The 16010-nt window shown below is 41.8% G+C and overlaps 1 protein-coding gene across 3 annotated transcripts in view; it reads right to left on the bottom strand.

Annotated features, from left to right (window-relative positions):
• SNTG1 (syntrophin gamma 1) overlaps positions 1-16010 on the bottom strand; it is a 756922-nt gene that overhangs the window by 341497 nt on the left and 399415 nt on the right. For all 3 annotated transcript variants that reach the window (XM_074386645.1, XM_074386647.1, XM_074386646.1), the window contains one exon: positions 179-232. In XM_074386645.1, the coding sequence (XP_074242746.1) occupies positions 179-205 (27 nt within the window). In that variant the 5' untranslated portion in view covers positions 206-232. The remainder of the gene's footprint in view (positions 1-178; positions 233-16010) is intronic.

The raw sequence follows: 16010 nt of genomic DNA, 5'->3' as shown, positions 1-16010 counted from the left end.
TGTCCATGCCGTTGGGTTTTCTCTCTTTGCAGAAGGAGAACGTCATCTGGAAAGAAAGGAGCCCAGACCGCACTCTCCATCTTCCACCAAAAGCAGTTTCCCCTATGCAAACTGGAGCCACGGTTTCCTGCTCATACTCCGTGTTCCCTGTTTGAAAAGCAGAAAGCTCTGTACTCACCTCCTCACAGGCGGTTCTGAAATCCATGTGCTATGGCACCTCGAAGGATGTCGTCTGAAAAGACACAGAAACGGTAAGCCGTTAGGCACAGCGTGGCGTGCGAGCGGGCACACTAACACAGGGCAGGGGCGCGTGGAGCGGGGCGCGTGGGAAAACCGGGTTTACCACCACCTGGGAGGAACAAGGATAGACTGAAGAGAGGGAAACGGAGAGACGACGAAAAGCCTTAACCCCCAGCTTTTGGGAAGTATAAACATCCTGCCACTGTTGAGCCTGGTGAAGAGTATGCATTTCCCGGCGCCTGTGCACCTGCCGACAGGCGCTCGGACTCCACACACCGTCAGGTCTACCTCTCCTCGCGGGTGATAGCTCATTCCCAACATGCTTTGTGAAACTTGAGTTTGCAACTGGGAAAGAAACTTCAAGAGGCGTAATTAAACGTTGCCTTTAATATGGTTATCTCATTAGAAAAGGTTGACTAATCTTTCTCTTTTTAATTAAAAAGCTACATGCATGAATAATTCTCTCTGGAACTTAAAATTTTATTCACAACCACGTGAGGTAAGGAAGCAAGCTATTTGTCAGAGTGAATAATATTAAGAATAATCAATGTATGAGATAGCTAAAACAGATTTCCTTATGGTCACTATAATACCTGAACGATGAATGTAGATTTAAATACACATAAATTTTTTTGTGTGTGAGATTCTTCTGGAGTGTTTTGTTTTCATTACTTGATACACCTAACGAAACTAACATTTGGCACAGAAATTTGACACCAAAACACTATTAAACAAAGCAATGCAGAGCCAAAATATAATGGCTAAGTAAATGACACGTCAAAGTAAAATGAATGATTATTTCCAAAACAGAAGACTCTATACTGCTCAAAATTACTCCACCTCTCAGCCTTTGGAAAAGTAAACTATAGCATCCTTCTTTGACAATTCTTTTTTAATTATATAAGATTGATGAATGTTTGATCAGGTTAAGTGCAGTAAAACAGTAGGAGTTATCACCGCGCTGTCACTGAACTGATGAATTTTCACTCTTGACTTTGAAAGAATAGAGATTAGCCATCAACAGTAGTAACCAAACACATCATATAATCTATTAAGTATTTCCCCTAGGTAAATCTTGTGAACTGTGGCCTCATTAGTATTAAAGAATTTTTTATTACTATCTTAATTATGCTTCAAAATTGCTCTTAAAGATTTCATTTGAAGAACCTGTAAATATTTTCTTGACTCTAACTCTCATGCAAAATTATTCTTTTACTACCAAAGAAGAAAACTTTTGACATGTATTGATTATATAAAAACAGGAGATGTCTGGAATTAATTTCTTGCCACTAAAAGCCAACCAGGGAAGTAGACGTCACGATATTGAACCATCTAAACATAACCTCATATTTGTTTTATATGCTGAATTTAATTTTAATGCATACATTTAAAATTTTTAATTATTTCATAATATGGAACATTTGAGCATGTGCTGTATCTATATTTTCTACCATTTTAAGCATATCTTCCTTTTTTAAAATTCTAATCTTTTTATTAAAACATCAGGTAATAATATCAGTTGTTTGTTCAGAAAAATAATTAATCTGTAATCACAGAGAATTCCTACATACTGTTAGATAAAATTCATAGGAGTTAACTGATTTAGATTGAGTTCCTACCTTAGGCTCTAACAGACTAAATCAAAATGAAGTTACTCATGCTAAAGCTTCACATCACCAAACTGAAAGCAAGTTGTTTATTTAACTTTCCAAAACATTGGGAGAGGGAAAAATAGCCAAATATCCAAACAGGCCAACTTTAGCTGGCATTAAAAGAAGTCCCCTCTGCTTTAACCCTAAAAAGAAAGTAACTTTGAAATGACTAATCTATGTTTTGGCTTTTATCTTGCTTTCTTCAACCCTTTTCTGCATGTAAATCCCATCTCCATGCTCAGTTGATCAGAACACCTTGTCTAAATGTGTAAAGGAGATGCTGCCCCGACTCAGGAATCACAATAAAAGCCAATCCAATTATTTAGCTACATTTGTTGTAATTTTTTTTTTTTTTTTTTTGAGACGGAGTTTCGCTCTTGTTACCCAGGCTGGAGTGCAATGGCACGATCTCGGCTCACTGCAACCTCCGCCTCCTGGGTTCAGGCAATTCTCCTGCCTCAGCCTCCTGAGTAGCTGGGATTACAGGCACGCGCCACCATGCCCAGTTAATTTTTTTGTATTTTTAGTAGAGACGGGGTTTCACCATGTTGACCAGGGTGGTCTCGATCTCTTGACCTTGTGATCCACCCACCTCGGCCTCCCAAAGTGCTGGGATTACAGCTGTAATTTTTTCTTACAGACAGTTCTCCACTTCCATTTTTCTCTACTGTAACCATCTTCTATTTGTATGTCACACTGGTTACAATTACTGAACCGTTATCGATACATTATTACTATCCAGCGTCTAAACCGCATCCCAGTCCTTCCTAGTGTCTGCCTTCAGTCCTGGGATTGCTTCCAATGCACCTCGTTACATCTAGTCCTCTAGTCTTCCCCGGCTCCTCTCCTCTTGGCTGTGACTGTTTCTCAGACTTTGCTTTTTTGAAAAGACTGGTACTGTTGAGGCATGCTGGTCAGGAATGCATAAGATACCTTTCCAATGAGATTATGCTGATGTTCATTTTAATCATTATAGTGTGGTTATGGGTTTTCATTCCATTCAATCAGGGATACATGCGCACAATCTGACTCAACACTCTGAATGCTTGCTAACCTTTTCCCGCTGACGCCGTGTTCGTCAGCTTTTTCTATGGCAAAGCTCCTATTTTCTCTTCTCTCAACACAGTACTGGTTGGAGAGAGGTTATTACGAGTAGCTCACACCTAAGGAATTGGAGGCTATGCTTCCTGTTCCTAAGGCTGCCCTAGGTAAATAAATTATTTGAGATGACTCTGCATAAGGAGACAGCTCTGTTCTCTGCCATTTATTGATCGAGCCAATCATTTTCTTTAGACCCTGTCTTCTGACAGAGCAGAGAAATAGCTGTGTATGTACTAACCCATGTTAGCATGCACATATCCACAGCCATTTCCATATAGACCAACTTCATCTTTATCAAGGCAAACAAGAGTTATTAGTGATGTTCCACCTCTAATACCAACAGCAGCTGCTAGTCTAGTGTTCTTTCTTTGCTTATCTATGAATTTCTGCTGTACAAGATTGATGAATGCTTGTTTAGGTAAGTGTAGTAGATTAAGATGAGAGGTGTTACCATGTTGTTGCTGATAGATTATTACTACGTGCTTTGAAAGAAAACAGATTGGTCATTTTCAGTAGAAATTGAACATGTCATACAATTGCTCAAATATTTCCACTATGTAAGTTTCCAACAATGAGAAATCTCATTTCCAATAATCAACCATTCTTGTGCTCAGTTGTGCAATCCCAGTGTACATGTACAACCTTAAGAAATGCTAACCCGTTATTGGGAGTGTAAATTAGTTCAACCATTGTGGAAGGAAGTGTGGTGATTCTTCAAGGATCTAGAAATAGAAATACCATTTGACCCAACAATCCCATTACTGGGTATATACTCAAAGGATTATAAATCGTTTTATTATAAAGACACATGCACATGTATGTTCATTGCAGCACTGTTTACAATAGTAAAGTCTTAGAACCAACCGAAATCCCCATCAATGATAGACTGGATAAAGAAAATGTGGCACATATACACCATGGAATACTATGCAGCCAAAAAAAAGGATTAGTTCACGTCCTTTGCAGGGACACGGATGAAGCTGGAAACCATCAGTCTCAGCAAACTGACACAAGAACAGAAAATCCAAACACTGGGTGTTCTCATTCATAAGTGGGTGTTGAACAATGAGAACACATGGACACAGGGAGGGGAACATCACACACTGGGGCCTGTTGGGGGTGGGGGGAACTAGGGGAGGGATAGCAGCAGCGGGTGGGGGATTGGGGAGGGATAACATTAGGAGAAATACGTAATGTAGGTGACGGGGGGATGGAGGCATCAAACCACCATGGCATGTGTATACCTATGTAACAGTCCTGCACGATCTGCCCATGTGCCCCAGGACTTAAAGTATATATAAAAAGAAAGAAATACTAACCCACAGGCCTGTGAGAAACAGCTTTATTAATTAGAGCATAGTTTACCGTACCTTTCGTTATGTAGACTGCACTTATTATCAACATTACTTACGTCTATTCCAGTGATGAGTGGGGAGAAATGACCACATGCCAGTTTCTCTACAGGCCTCACAGGTATCCCGCACCCTCCTGCACTTCTGCCATTGCATGAGAACAGTTTCCCCAAGAAGCTGCTGTCCTATTGGCCTGGCCTTAAAATGACACACACAGCACCAAACTTCTGACATGACCCACAGAGTGCAAGGTGCGACCCAGCTACCTTCACATCCCTCCCAGAACACAGCTGCCACAATCACATTGCAGACCCCTGAATCCAGTGAGTGCTCCGTATTTGTGGTGGTGAGCTTTAGGTACTGCAGAGCCCGGCCATCTAATCAAACACCAGTCTAGGCAGCGCTGTGAAGTTTCTTTGCAGATGACATATATAATCAACTCCCTTTAACTAATGGAGACTATTCTCAATGATGTGGGTGGGTCTCAATAAAAGAGTTGAAAAGCCTTCAAAGCAAGCATGAGCTTTCTCTGAAGAAAAAAATTCTCCCTCAAGACTGCATCATCAGCTTCTGCATGAGTATTTCCAATCTGCTGCGCTGATGGAGATTTTAGACTTGCTGGCCACTAGTCACGTTAGCTGCATATACAGTGGTTCCGTTTCTCTGTAGAACCCTGACTGAAACAGACTTGCATACCAACAGTAGTTTTAAAGCAACAGAATTCTAAAAATAAGGTTTTAATGGGTGGGTTTTGGGTTTCAGGATTGATTCTGTTATCTAATTAGATTTAAAGGCAGTAAAGACTCTATTTCCAGTATTATCAAGAACACTGGTAGTCCATGGTACAGAGAGCAACAGAGATTCACATAACATCACCACTGCATACTCCTACTCAAGTATTTATAAGGCAAAGTTCTGAGTGGCCAAGCATTTGATAACTTAGTTCTGACAAATAATGAGTGTAATGAGATTGGCTGTTTGCTCTTAACTGTGCTACAGAAAGTAGAGGGAAAAGGGATGAACGTAGGGGTTCGAATATCCAGCCTACACTATGCGTATGTGACCTGAAAACCCGTATGCCTATCCTAGATTATACCCTTATCTCCTATAGCCACGAACCTGATATTTCTGAACACTAAGCCCAGAGTCTCATCGTGCTAGTCACTGAATCACATTACAAATTAAACCCCCAAACTAGCAGAGTTTCTTCTGTTAAAGACAAGCATTGACTGGGAATAAATGGGCCCTGAATATTGGAACAAAGACATATATGAAGACTGCAATGAAGCTGGGCTCAGTGAACCCCTAAGTTCCGCTGAGTCTTGTTTGCTGGTAGAGTGAGTCCTTCACTGAGGTGGTTGTCCTAAAGACAATGCTGATTCTCCTGAGGATGGAACCCCACCAACCCTCTTTTCTTTTACAGCTGTAAGTAGATTCAAATTGCAACAGGCGGAAAAGGTGAGATACAAAGTTTAACCCATTCCACGTGTGTTCCACTCCAAAATCATTGCATATTTTTTTCAATTTGTAGAGACAGAATTCTGGGGACTATGTGTGGAAAGCATATTCATGATGTTGGTGAATGTCGGAAGGCCCATAAATTTGAACTAGGTCAAATTGATTGATATTGCCTCACTAAGCATAAATTCTGGATATAAATTTGGAGTGTTGGAAAGGGTTCTGATAGTCTGTTTAGTTGATTGAGTCTAAACGTGGACCAAAAAATGGTTTATAATAAATGACATTAAAATGCCAGGATTGCCTTGGTATACTTCAGAGGAAGGTGACCGATGACTTAGGAGTGTTGGAGTGTTAGAAGAACCGCACACTCGCCTGGGGGCAGAGGGGAGGGCAGAGAACGCACCTTTCAACTTGACACTAAGGAATAAATTTGTGGGGTGGCCCTGTTAAAGAGCTCTTCGGTCATTCTTCTCTGCAGGCAAAAAAATCACCATGGGAACTGTTGCCACAGAGCCGGGATCCTCACACGCAGTGGCAGTAATTGGACCCTGGGATGGCACGGGCCAAGGGGCACACACAGAGACCATGGTTATGACATGAGAAATCAGGGCCAAGGTAGTAATCAGAGAAGCTTAACTCAGGGAGGTCATGGCAAGTTGGTCATGTGTCCCCAGAAGCAAAATAGACAGGAAGCCTACTAAACTTTTACTGGATCAGTATAAGCAGATGAGTGTTAGATTGAGTGAAAGCCTAGCATGAATCACCAGGATAGGGTCATAGACTCACTCAGTTCCCAGAATTGAAGCAGTTTACAGAACCAGAGCTTCCTTGGATGAAGGTGATGTGGTTTGAATGTCTGTCCACTCCAAATCTCATGTGGAAATGGGATCCCCAGTGTTGGAGGTGGGGCTGGTGGAAAGAGTTCACGTCATGGAGACAGATCACTCATGAACGCTTTGGTGTCCTCCATGTGGTAATGAGTTCATGCCAGACCTGGCTGTTTAAAAGAGTCTGGAACCTCCCTTCCTTCTCTCTTGCTTCCTCTCTCACCACATGCCATGCTGGCTCCCCTTCCATCGGCCATGACTAAAAGCTTCCTGAAACCTCAGCAGATGTGGATGCAGGTGCCATGCTTCTTGTACAGCCTGCAAGACCATGAGTCAAAATAAGTCCCCTTTCTTTATAAATTAGCCTACTTGAGGTGTTCCTGTATAGCAACACAAATGAACTAATCCAGAAGGGGAGTAGGGCCACTTAGAGAAGGACCCTGATACCCCTACCACAAGTTTATATTGCTAATCTTGTTCCCAGCCTTCCCCAAAGAGATGCATGATCTTTTACAAGGGTAAATACGTTTGAATTAAATGTGAAATAAAAAGAGAAATAATCATACCTTTCAGCCACCACCAGACACTGGCTCTTCATGAACACTGATTCCTGAATACACAAAACAGAACCATGGTCCACCAATCAGAAGAGGTGCTATGGAGGTAGCCAGTGGAGTTTTAGCTCAAGTTCATCTCAGGGTAAGGCTAGGGGAGCCTGTGAACACATTCGATGTTTTCCCCCATTTCTGAATGTGTAATTAGAATAGACACACTCAGTCACTAGCAGAATCCCCACCTTGGTTTCCTGACGCGTGGAATGAGAGCTGTTGCTATGGGAAAGGCCAAATGGATGCTACTAGAACTACCTTTACCAAGTGAAATAGCAGACCAAAAGCAATACCACTTTCCTAGAGAGACTGTCGAATTTATTGCTATCCCTGAGGACTCGAAAGGTGCAGGAGAAGTGATTCCCATTATACCCCAATTCAACTGACCTGTTTGGCCTGTGCAGAAGAAAGATGGATTTTGGAGACTGATAATGGATCACCATAAGCTTAACCAGGTGGTGACTCTAATTGAAGCTCTGTAGCAGATGTGGTTTTATTGCTTGAGCAAATGAACATATATCCCCTGGTACCTGGTATGCAGCTATTGACCTGGCACATCCCTTTTTCTCCATTCCTGTCCATAAGGCCCATGAGAAGAAGTTTGCTTTCAGCTGGCTGGGACAGCAATATACCTTCACTGACCTACCTCAGGGATATATCCAGTCTTCAGACCTATGTCTATACCTCACAAGGATTTTGAATCACTCCTCCTTTCCACACTGGTACATTGCAGTGATGACATTAAGTTGATTGGATCTAACAAATGAGAATTAGCCACTCTTCTAGGCTTACTGATAAGACAGTTGTGTGTTGGAAAGTGGGAAATAAATCTGACAAAAATTCAAGGACCTTCTACCTCAACAAAGTTTCCTGGGGTCCAGTGGTGTGATGTTATTTGAGATATCCTTCTAAGGTGAAGAATAAGCGGTTGCAGTCGGCCTCTTCTATCCCCGGAAAAGAGGGACAATTCCTAGAGGACCTCTTTACGTTTTGGAGGCAACATATTCCTCATTTGGGTGGGTTACCATGGCCTCTTTAGATAAGTGACTCAAAAAGCTCCTGATGTCAACTGGGGTCCAGAACAGGAGAAGATTCTGCATCAGGTCCAGGTAGCTGTGCAAGCTGCTCTACCACATGCACCATATGACACAGAAGATCTGTCATATGGCATGGCAGTGGAAGACAGGGATGCTGTTCAGAGCCTGTGGCAGGTCCCTGTAGGTGAATCACAGGACAAATACCTAGAATTTTGGAGCTAAGCCCTGTTCTCTTCTCTAGATAACAACTCCGCTTTTAAGAGACAACTCTTGTTCTGCTATTGGCCATTAGTAGATACAGAAAGTTTAACCATGGGATACCAAGTCAGCATGAACTTGAGATGCTCCTACCAACTGGGTGTCATCCAATCGACCAGGCCATCAAATTGGAGGTTCACATCATCAAATGGAAGTGATTGGGTTCAAGGAGACTCTAAGGCACAAATAGTTTACATGAGGACAAATTTCAGATGCCCATGGTCTCCACTCTTGCTCCGTTACCTTCTCCCTCTCAGCCCACACCTGTCGTCTCATGGGGAGTTTCCTAACTACAATTCACTGAAGGAAGAGAAAAGTTGGCTTTAGTTAGAGATAGTTCTGCATGATAGGCAGGTGCCACGTAAAAGTGGACAGCTACAGACACTTTCTGGGACTTCCTTGAAAGAGTGAAGGGAAATTCTCTGGGAAATATGGTATATATATGGGATATATATTGGGGTTACACACACACACACACACACACACACACACACACACCCTTTCTGGGACTTCCCTGAAAGACAGAGTGAAGGGAAATATGGCATATACATATACATATACATGTATATACATATATGGTATATACATGGGATATATATTGGGGATATATATATATAGCTATCCCTTTTCTGGAACTTCCCTGAAAAACATAGTGAAGGGAAATTCTCTGGGAGATATGGTATATATATACATATATATGTCTGTGTGTGTATATATATGTATGTCTATATATATATACACCTTATTATATATATACATACAGACATATATGTATATATACACACACACACACTATATGCAATATATATAGGATACACACAGAATATGTGTGTGTGTGTGTGTGTGTGTGTGTATATATATATATATATATATCGCAGTTTCTTTATTCATTTGGCCATTGATGAACACCTGGGTGTTTTCCACTTCTTGGCTATGGTAAATGAATAATGCTGCAATGAACTCATACCCATTTTACTATCTATATGTATCTCATAACTTTATGTTGCATACTTTAAATATACACAACAAAATTTTTTAACACAATAAAATAAAGGCTTTGTGATATAAGAAAAAATAAGATGAAATGGGCTACAGGTGCATGCAGGTTTATGAGCTGTAGCAATTAGTTCCGCTTGGATGGCCAGGAACTTGGAAGGAACATGATTAAAAGCATTGTGATGAGAAAATCCGTGGAAGACTTATGGGGATAGACCTTTCTCAATGTGCAAAACAGGTGAAGATATTTGCTCATGTAAATTCTCACCAAAGGGTAAGTTAGGCAGAAAAAGGTTTAACGTTCAAGTGGAGAGCCATTCCATGGACACTGGTCAGCTTTGTTCCCCAGCCACCCCTGTCATTGCCCACTGGGCTCATGCACAAAGAGGCAGGGATGGGGTTATATATGGTATCATCAACATGGGCTTCCACTCATCAAGGCCAACGTGGTTACAGTCAAGGCTTAATGCCCAATTTGTCAGCAGCACAGACTGACACGGAGCCGCCAGGATGGCATCACTCCCCAGAGTGATGAGCCAGGTACTGTACTGGCCCACACTTACATCATAGAAAGGCCAGCATGTTGTGCCTACTAGAATAGACATTTATTTTGGATATGGATTTGCCTTCCCTATACACAATGCCTTTGCTAAAACTGCCGTCTGTGGACTTATAGAATGCCTTATTCACTGTCATAGTATTGCAAACACCATTTCCTTTGATCAAGGCACTCATTTCATTGCAAATAAAGTGCAGCAGTGGGTCCATGTTCATAAAATTCACTGGTCCTACCATGTTTCCTGCCATCTTGAAGAAGCTGGCTTGATAGAACAGTGGAATGGCCATTTGAAAACTCAGTTATGGCATCAGCTAGGCGGCGTTTCCTTGCAGGGTGGAATCAAAGTTCTCCAGGAAGCTATATATGCTCAGTATATGGTGCTGTTTCTCCCATTATCAGAATTCATGAGTTTAGGGAATGAGGGTAGTATCTCTCAGTATGACCCCCTAGTTACTAGCAAAACTTTTGTTTCCTGTATCTGTGACCTTATGCTCTTCTGGTTTAGAGGTCTTCATTCCACAGCGAAGAATGCTTCCATGAGGAAATCAAACAATGATTCCATTGAACTGGAAGCTGAGACACTCCCAGCCACTTTGGACTCCACCTGCTTCTGAATCAACATGCAAAGAAATGAGTTACTCCACTGAATGGGGTGATTGACACTGACTGCTAAAGGGAAATTGGGCTTCTCCAACATGGAGACGAGCAAGAGCGTGTACAGGAGATTCCTGAGGTGCGCCTTACCACTCTTGTGACTCACGTCAATGGAAAACTACAATGACCCCATTCAGGCAGGGACTATTAATGGCCCAGACACTTCAGGTATGAAGGTTTGGGTTATCTCACCAGGTGAAGAACTATGACCAGCTGAGGTGTTTACTGAGGACACAGGAAATAAGGAATGTGTAGCTGGAAAAAATTAATACCAGCTACCACTGCATGATCAGCTGCAAAAGTGAGGACTGTAATTGTTCGTTCTTTCTCATTTTGTTATAAACTTTACTGTATGTGCATGTATACTTACAAACATATTTATTTTTTATATGTGTGTATACATCTAACATATACCAAATATCTTTGTTTTCTTCCCTCCTTTATTGCCTTATCATCTAACATCAGATGTATTAATAATGGTTAACTTTATATCACAGCATTTAAATTAAAGCATAACAAAGAGAAGAATGAACATTACCAAAGGACTGGCATCCCCGTCTAGGTAAATAATTAGTGTGTGTTTGATTATACAAAGGATTTTTGTATCCTGATCCTTAGAATGATGACTTTGTGATGGTTTTCATTTGGAGGTAAAGTAGGTTTCAGGGGATATATATGAGTGCCACGTTGACAAAGGGTGAGCTGTGGTGGTTACTTTTATATGTCAACTTGAATAGGTTATAATGCCCAGTTATTTCATCACACATTAATCTAGGTGTTCCCGTGGAGGTATTTTGATGTGGTTAGCATATGAAATCACTTGGCTTTAAGTATAGAAGATTATTCTCAATAATGTGGGTAGTCCTCATGCAATCACTGAAAGGCCTTAAAAGCAAACACAGCTTTCTCTGATAAGGAAATTCTGTTTCAAGTCAGCAGCAGCAACTCCTGCCCAAGAGTTTCCATCCTGCCAGGCTACCCTATGGCATTTGGACTTGTCAGCCCACACAATTGCATAGCCAATTTGTTTAAATGAGTCCCTTAAAATATGCATCCACATAAATAGATATTCTATGGGTTCTGCTGACCTCGAGAATCCTGACTGATAACAATTGTGTATGCCACTGAGATTTTATTGTTTTATTGTGTAATGTTATGTGACAATAACTGACTAAAATAACATGTTTCATTTTTTTGAAAAAACATTGAAATAGTGATGGCAGTTTATTTTGATCATATTATTTAGAAAAAAAAAATACTGTCAATCAGTTTCATTATCTGGATTTTATGAGATACTCTATTTCCTGCTATTTCCAAATCCTGGTTGATCAGTTGCTTTATCACTTTGGTGAAACGGTCTGCATCTTCCCGAAACATTCTTTTATAGTTTGAACTAATCAGATTTGGATTTGGTCTCTTGTACCCAAAGAACTCTAAGAGAGCATATTTCTAGGTATTCCTGAAAATCTTTTAAACACACATACACACACATATACATACACACCTATATATACACACGTGTATATACATATATACACACATGTGTGTATATACACATATATGTATATACACACATGTACATATATGTGTATATACACACATGTGAATATATACACACACATATATGTAAGTGTATATATGTCTATTGGGAGATATCTATCTCCTAATAGTTCTGTCCCTCTAGAGAACCTTGACTAATCCAATAGGTTAACTAATACCATTATTGAAAATGTAAAATTCAGAGTTTTTTTCCAAAGAACAAAACTGTATTTTTCACTTCTGGAGACACATTCATCTTCTCCATATTACTTTTTTTCTCATTCAGATATGAAATTGTTAAGGCTTTCTCTATATGAATTTTTTAAAGCAACTGATCAGTATTCATATATGATGTAGGAACAATCACATAGTTTATAAATGTCTTCTTTTCTGTATCCAGGGATAAAAGAAAAAGAAGTTTATTGGTTAATCATTATGTAGCATACATTTTTCTAGGGGCAAAAAAATAAACCTTCTATGAAAATAATTTTTAAAAATTTATTAGTAAACTTTATTACCTAAATTATGGAGATGAGAACTGCAATGCATAACTAGCTTTGGTGAATGCAATAAATTATCTTTGATGTGTAAAATGACAATATATGAATGTCTCCTGCCTCATTTTTGATCTATTTAGAGTCTCCATGGACAGCTAAGTGATAAGCCGCAGAGCGTGAAAAGCTCAAGCCTAAGGAAACTTGTTTCTACTATTATTACATCACTGACCTAAAAAACAATGGCGACAGCCTGGGTCCTGACCAAGAAAAGGGAAAGTGAAGCTGAACGTTTCCTGATTGCCACATCATCAGATGTGGCCTCTGTCTAGAGGTCTTGCCTATTATGATTACATCTAATACTCGGAAATTAACAGGAACTATTACCATCAATTACGATAAGAACAGCAGCAATCGCTGTTGATTAAACTTCATCTTTCCAACCAAAACATGGGAAACAAAATTAGACAAACACAGCTAAATTTATGCATGCTGAATATGAAACACAGGCCAGCTTCCGTTCAAATGCTACATTGGCCAGGAGACTGATAAAGATAATTCATCTCTCCAACTGCACACACGGAGAAGTGACTAAGTAGTTAAGGAAAACAGGATAGGAAGTATTGGTGCAAAAATATTTTGGATTTAAATGATTTTGATAATATCCAGAATGCTTTACTTGATGAGTATTAAGTTAGTAGGAGTGTAAATTAGTTCAACCATTGTGGAAGACAGTGTGGCGATTCCTCAAGGACCTAGAAATAGAAATCCCATTTGACCCAGCAATCCCATTACTGGGTATATATCCAAAGGATTATAAGTCGTTCTGCTATAAGGACACATGCACATGTATGTTCATTGCAGCACTGTTTGCAATAGCAAAGATCTAGAACCAACCCAAATGCCCATCGGTGATAGACTGGACAGGGAAAATGTGGCACATATACACCATGGAATACTACACAGCCATCAAAAATGATGAGTTCATTGTCCTTTGTAGGGACACCGATGAACCTGAAGCCATCATTCTCAGCAAACTGACACAGGAGCAGAAAATCAAACACTGCATGTTCTCACTCATAGGCGGGTGTCGAACAATGAGAACATATGGACACAGGGAGGGGAGCACTACACACTGGGGTCTGTTGGAGGGAAATAGGGGAGGGACAGCGGGGGGTGGGGAGTTGGGGGGGATGGCATGGGGAGCAATGCCAGATATAGGTGAGGGGGAGGAAGGCAGCAAACCACACTGCCATATGTGTACCTATGCAACGATCTTGCATGTTCTTCACATGTACCCCAAAACCTAACGTGCAATTAAAAAGTCTCTATAATGTTCTGCTTCTGACAGTTCAGTTTACTGAAAAGTGTTACTACTTACAGAGTTTGCTCTAGGCAAAATTACGAAATATGCAAAATTTATCTCCTAAATTCAAACCCAGCATGTGCCCTCTCCACATGCATTCACGTCTTCAGGTTACCCCTTGACTGCTGGAAGAAGATTAATTGGTCCTTCCTTCAAACTCAGTTACAACAGTGGGATTAAAAACAATGGTTACGGTCACTTGAGTTTCATTTTGTGTGAACTTTTTGCTCATTTAACAGTATGTACCTTGGAGGCAACTAGTTATACATATTTAATCTTTCTATATTAACTAGGTTTCTGGTTTCTCTTTGTTAAACAATCAACATAATAGTGGCTTAACTCAGAGAGCAGTGTGTTTCTCCTATAAGAGTCCAAAAATAAAAGTCCGGAGGTGATTTCAAAGTGTGTGGGACCCACTCTCCGTCCCTCCTATTTCTCTGCCATCCTCAGCACGTGTGGTCTGACAGAGTTCGGAGCTGCCCTCATGTCCAAACTCCTGCAGGCAGAAAATGGGATTTGGACACATCATGTCCATTCACATTCCATTCTCTCATTACGAGATACACCTAGCCACGCTGTAACTGGGAAATGCGGTGCTTAAGGGTGCAGCTCTACGATCAGCTAAGACGCATACACTAGGGAACAGGGATGGCCACCAGGCGTTTTCCCAAGTTGCTCTTGTACCTTGTAACTTTCACCTGTGTCGCTTTAGAAAGAGGCCGGGAGAAAGTGGGAGCTCTGCCCTTTCTGCTCTCCTGGGCAGGAGCTCCTCAAGTGCTGCTGCAGTCGCCCAATGCATGGCTGTGGACCCAGACATCCCTGTACTCCTGGGCCCAGGAGCAGGCAGGAGACCTGCCCCTGACTCCCATCAGCACAGCTGCAGCTGCCCAAACCGCGGCTGTGAATCCAGGCATCTCTGGAGGCCCAGGAAGCCCCCCTTGCCCCTGCTTTTACAGGCTAGGAAGGGCCCGCTCCTGCTGCTTGGCTTCTCCCTGCTGTCAGCACCCACTCCAATCTCAGAGCAAAGTCGGGGCCAAGCCCAGGTGCTGTCAAAGCCCTCTGAGCTGTGCACATGCTCAAGGCAATGCTGACACACCAGCCCCTTGCCCCCTCGGCCCCCTATAGACGTGGGGCACCAACAGGCAGAGGAGGGAAGCTGAAGTGAGGTTGAGGGCAGCTCCTCGCTGGCCTGCAGGTGCCTCTCACCTATAGCCTGGGCTCCACAAACAGCAGCGGGAGGCAGACAGCTTCCTGGGTTGAGGGGCAAGTCCCCAGTGAGGCCCTACCTTCAGGACAGGGAGGGCCTGAAGACTAGGGCCCAGGCTGCCAGTTCCGGTGACCAGAGTGGGAACTTGTGGTGCCTTTTCTGGGCCTACTCATGGCCTCCCATGGACCAATCACACACACTTTCTTTCCTCTGAGGCCCATAAAAGCCCTGGGCTCAACCAAAACTGAACAGGCATTGGGATCACCAGCTGAAGACAGGACCTACCCTCTCTGCTGATAAAGGAACACTTGTTGGGACGACCTGTCTGCAGAGAGGAGCTACCCTCTCTGCTGAGAGCTGAACACTCATCAGGATGAATTGCCTAGCAGAGAGGAGCTACCTTCTCTGTGAAGAGCTGAACACTCATTGGAACATCTTGCCTGCAGAAAGAAACTACCCCATGGGGCTTTCCTCTGAGCTGTCCTATCAATCAATCAAGCTCTTCTTTGTCTCGCGCCCCCCCCCCCTTGTTTGCATACCTCAGTCTTCCTGGTAGCAGGACACGAACTCAGGATCTATCAAATGGCAGGGCTAAATGAGCTGTAACACCAGAAGGGCAGAAACATGCCCCTTGCTTATCATGTTGCAGGTGAAGAGAA

This window comes from Saimiri boliviensis, chromosome 15 (genome assembly GCF_048565385.1).
Source record: "Saimiri boliviensis isolate mSaiBol1 chromosome 15, mSaiBol1.pri, whole genome shotgun sequence".
NCBI classification, from domain to species: Eukaryota; Metazoa; Chordata; class Mammalia; order Primates; family Cebidae; genus Saimiri; species Saimiri boliviensis.
This window is presented reverse-complemented; position numbering and strand designations above follow the sequence as displayed.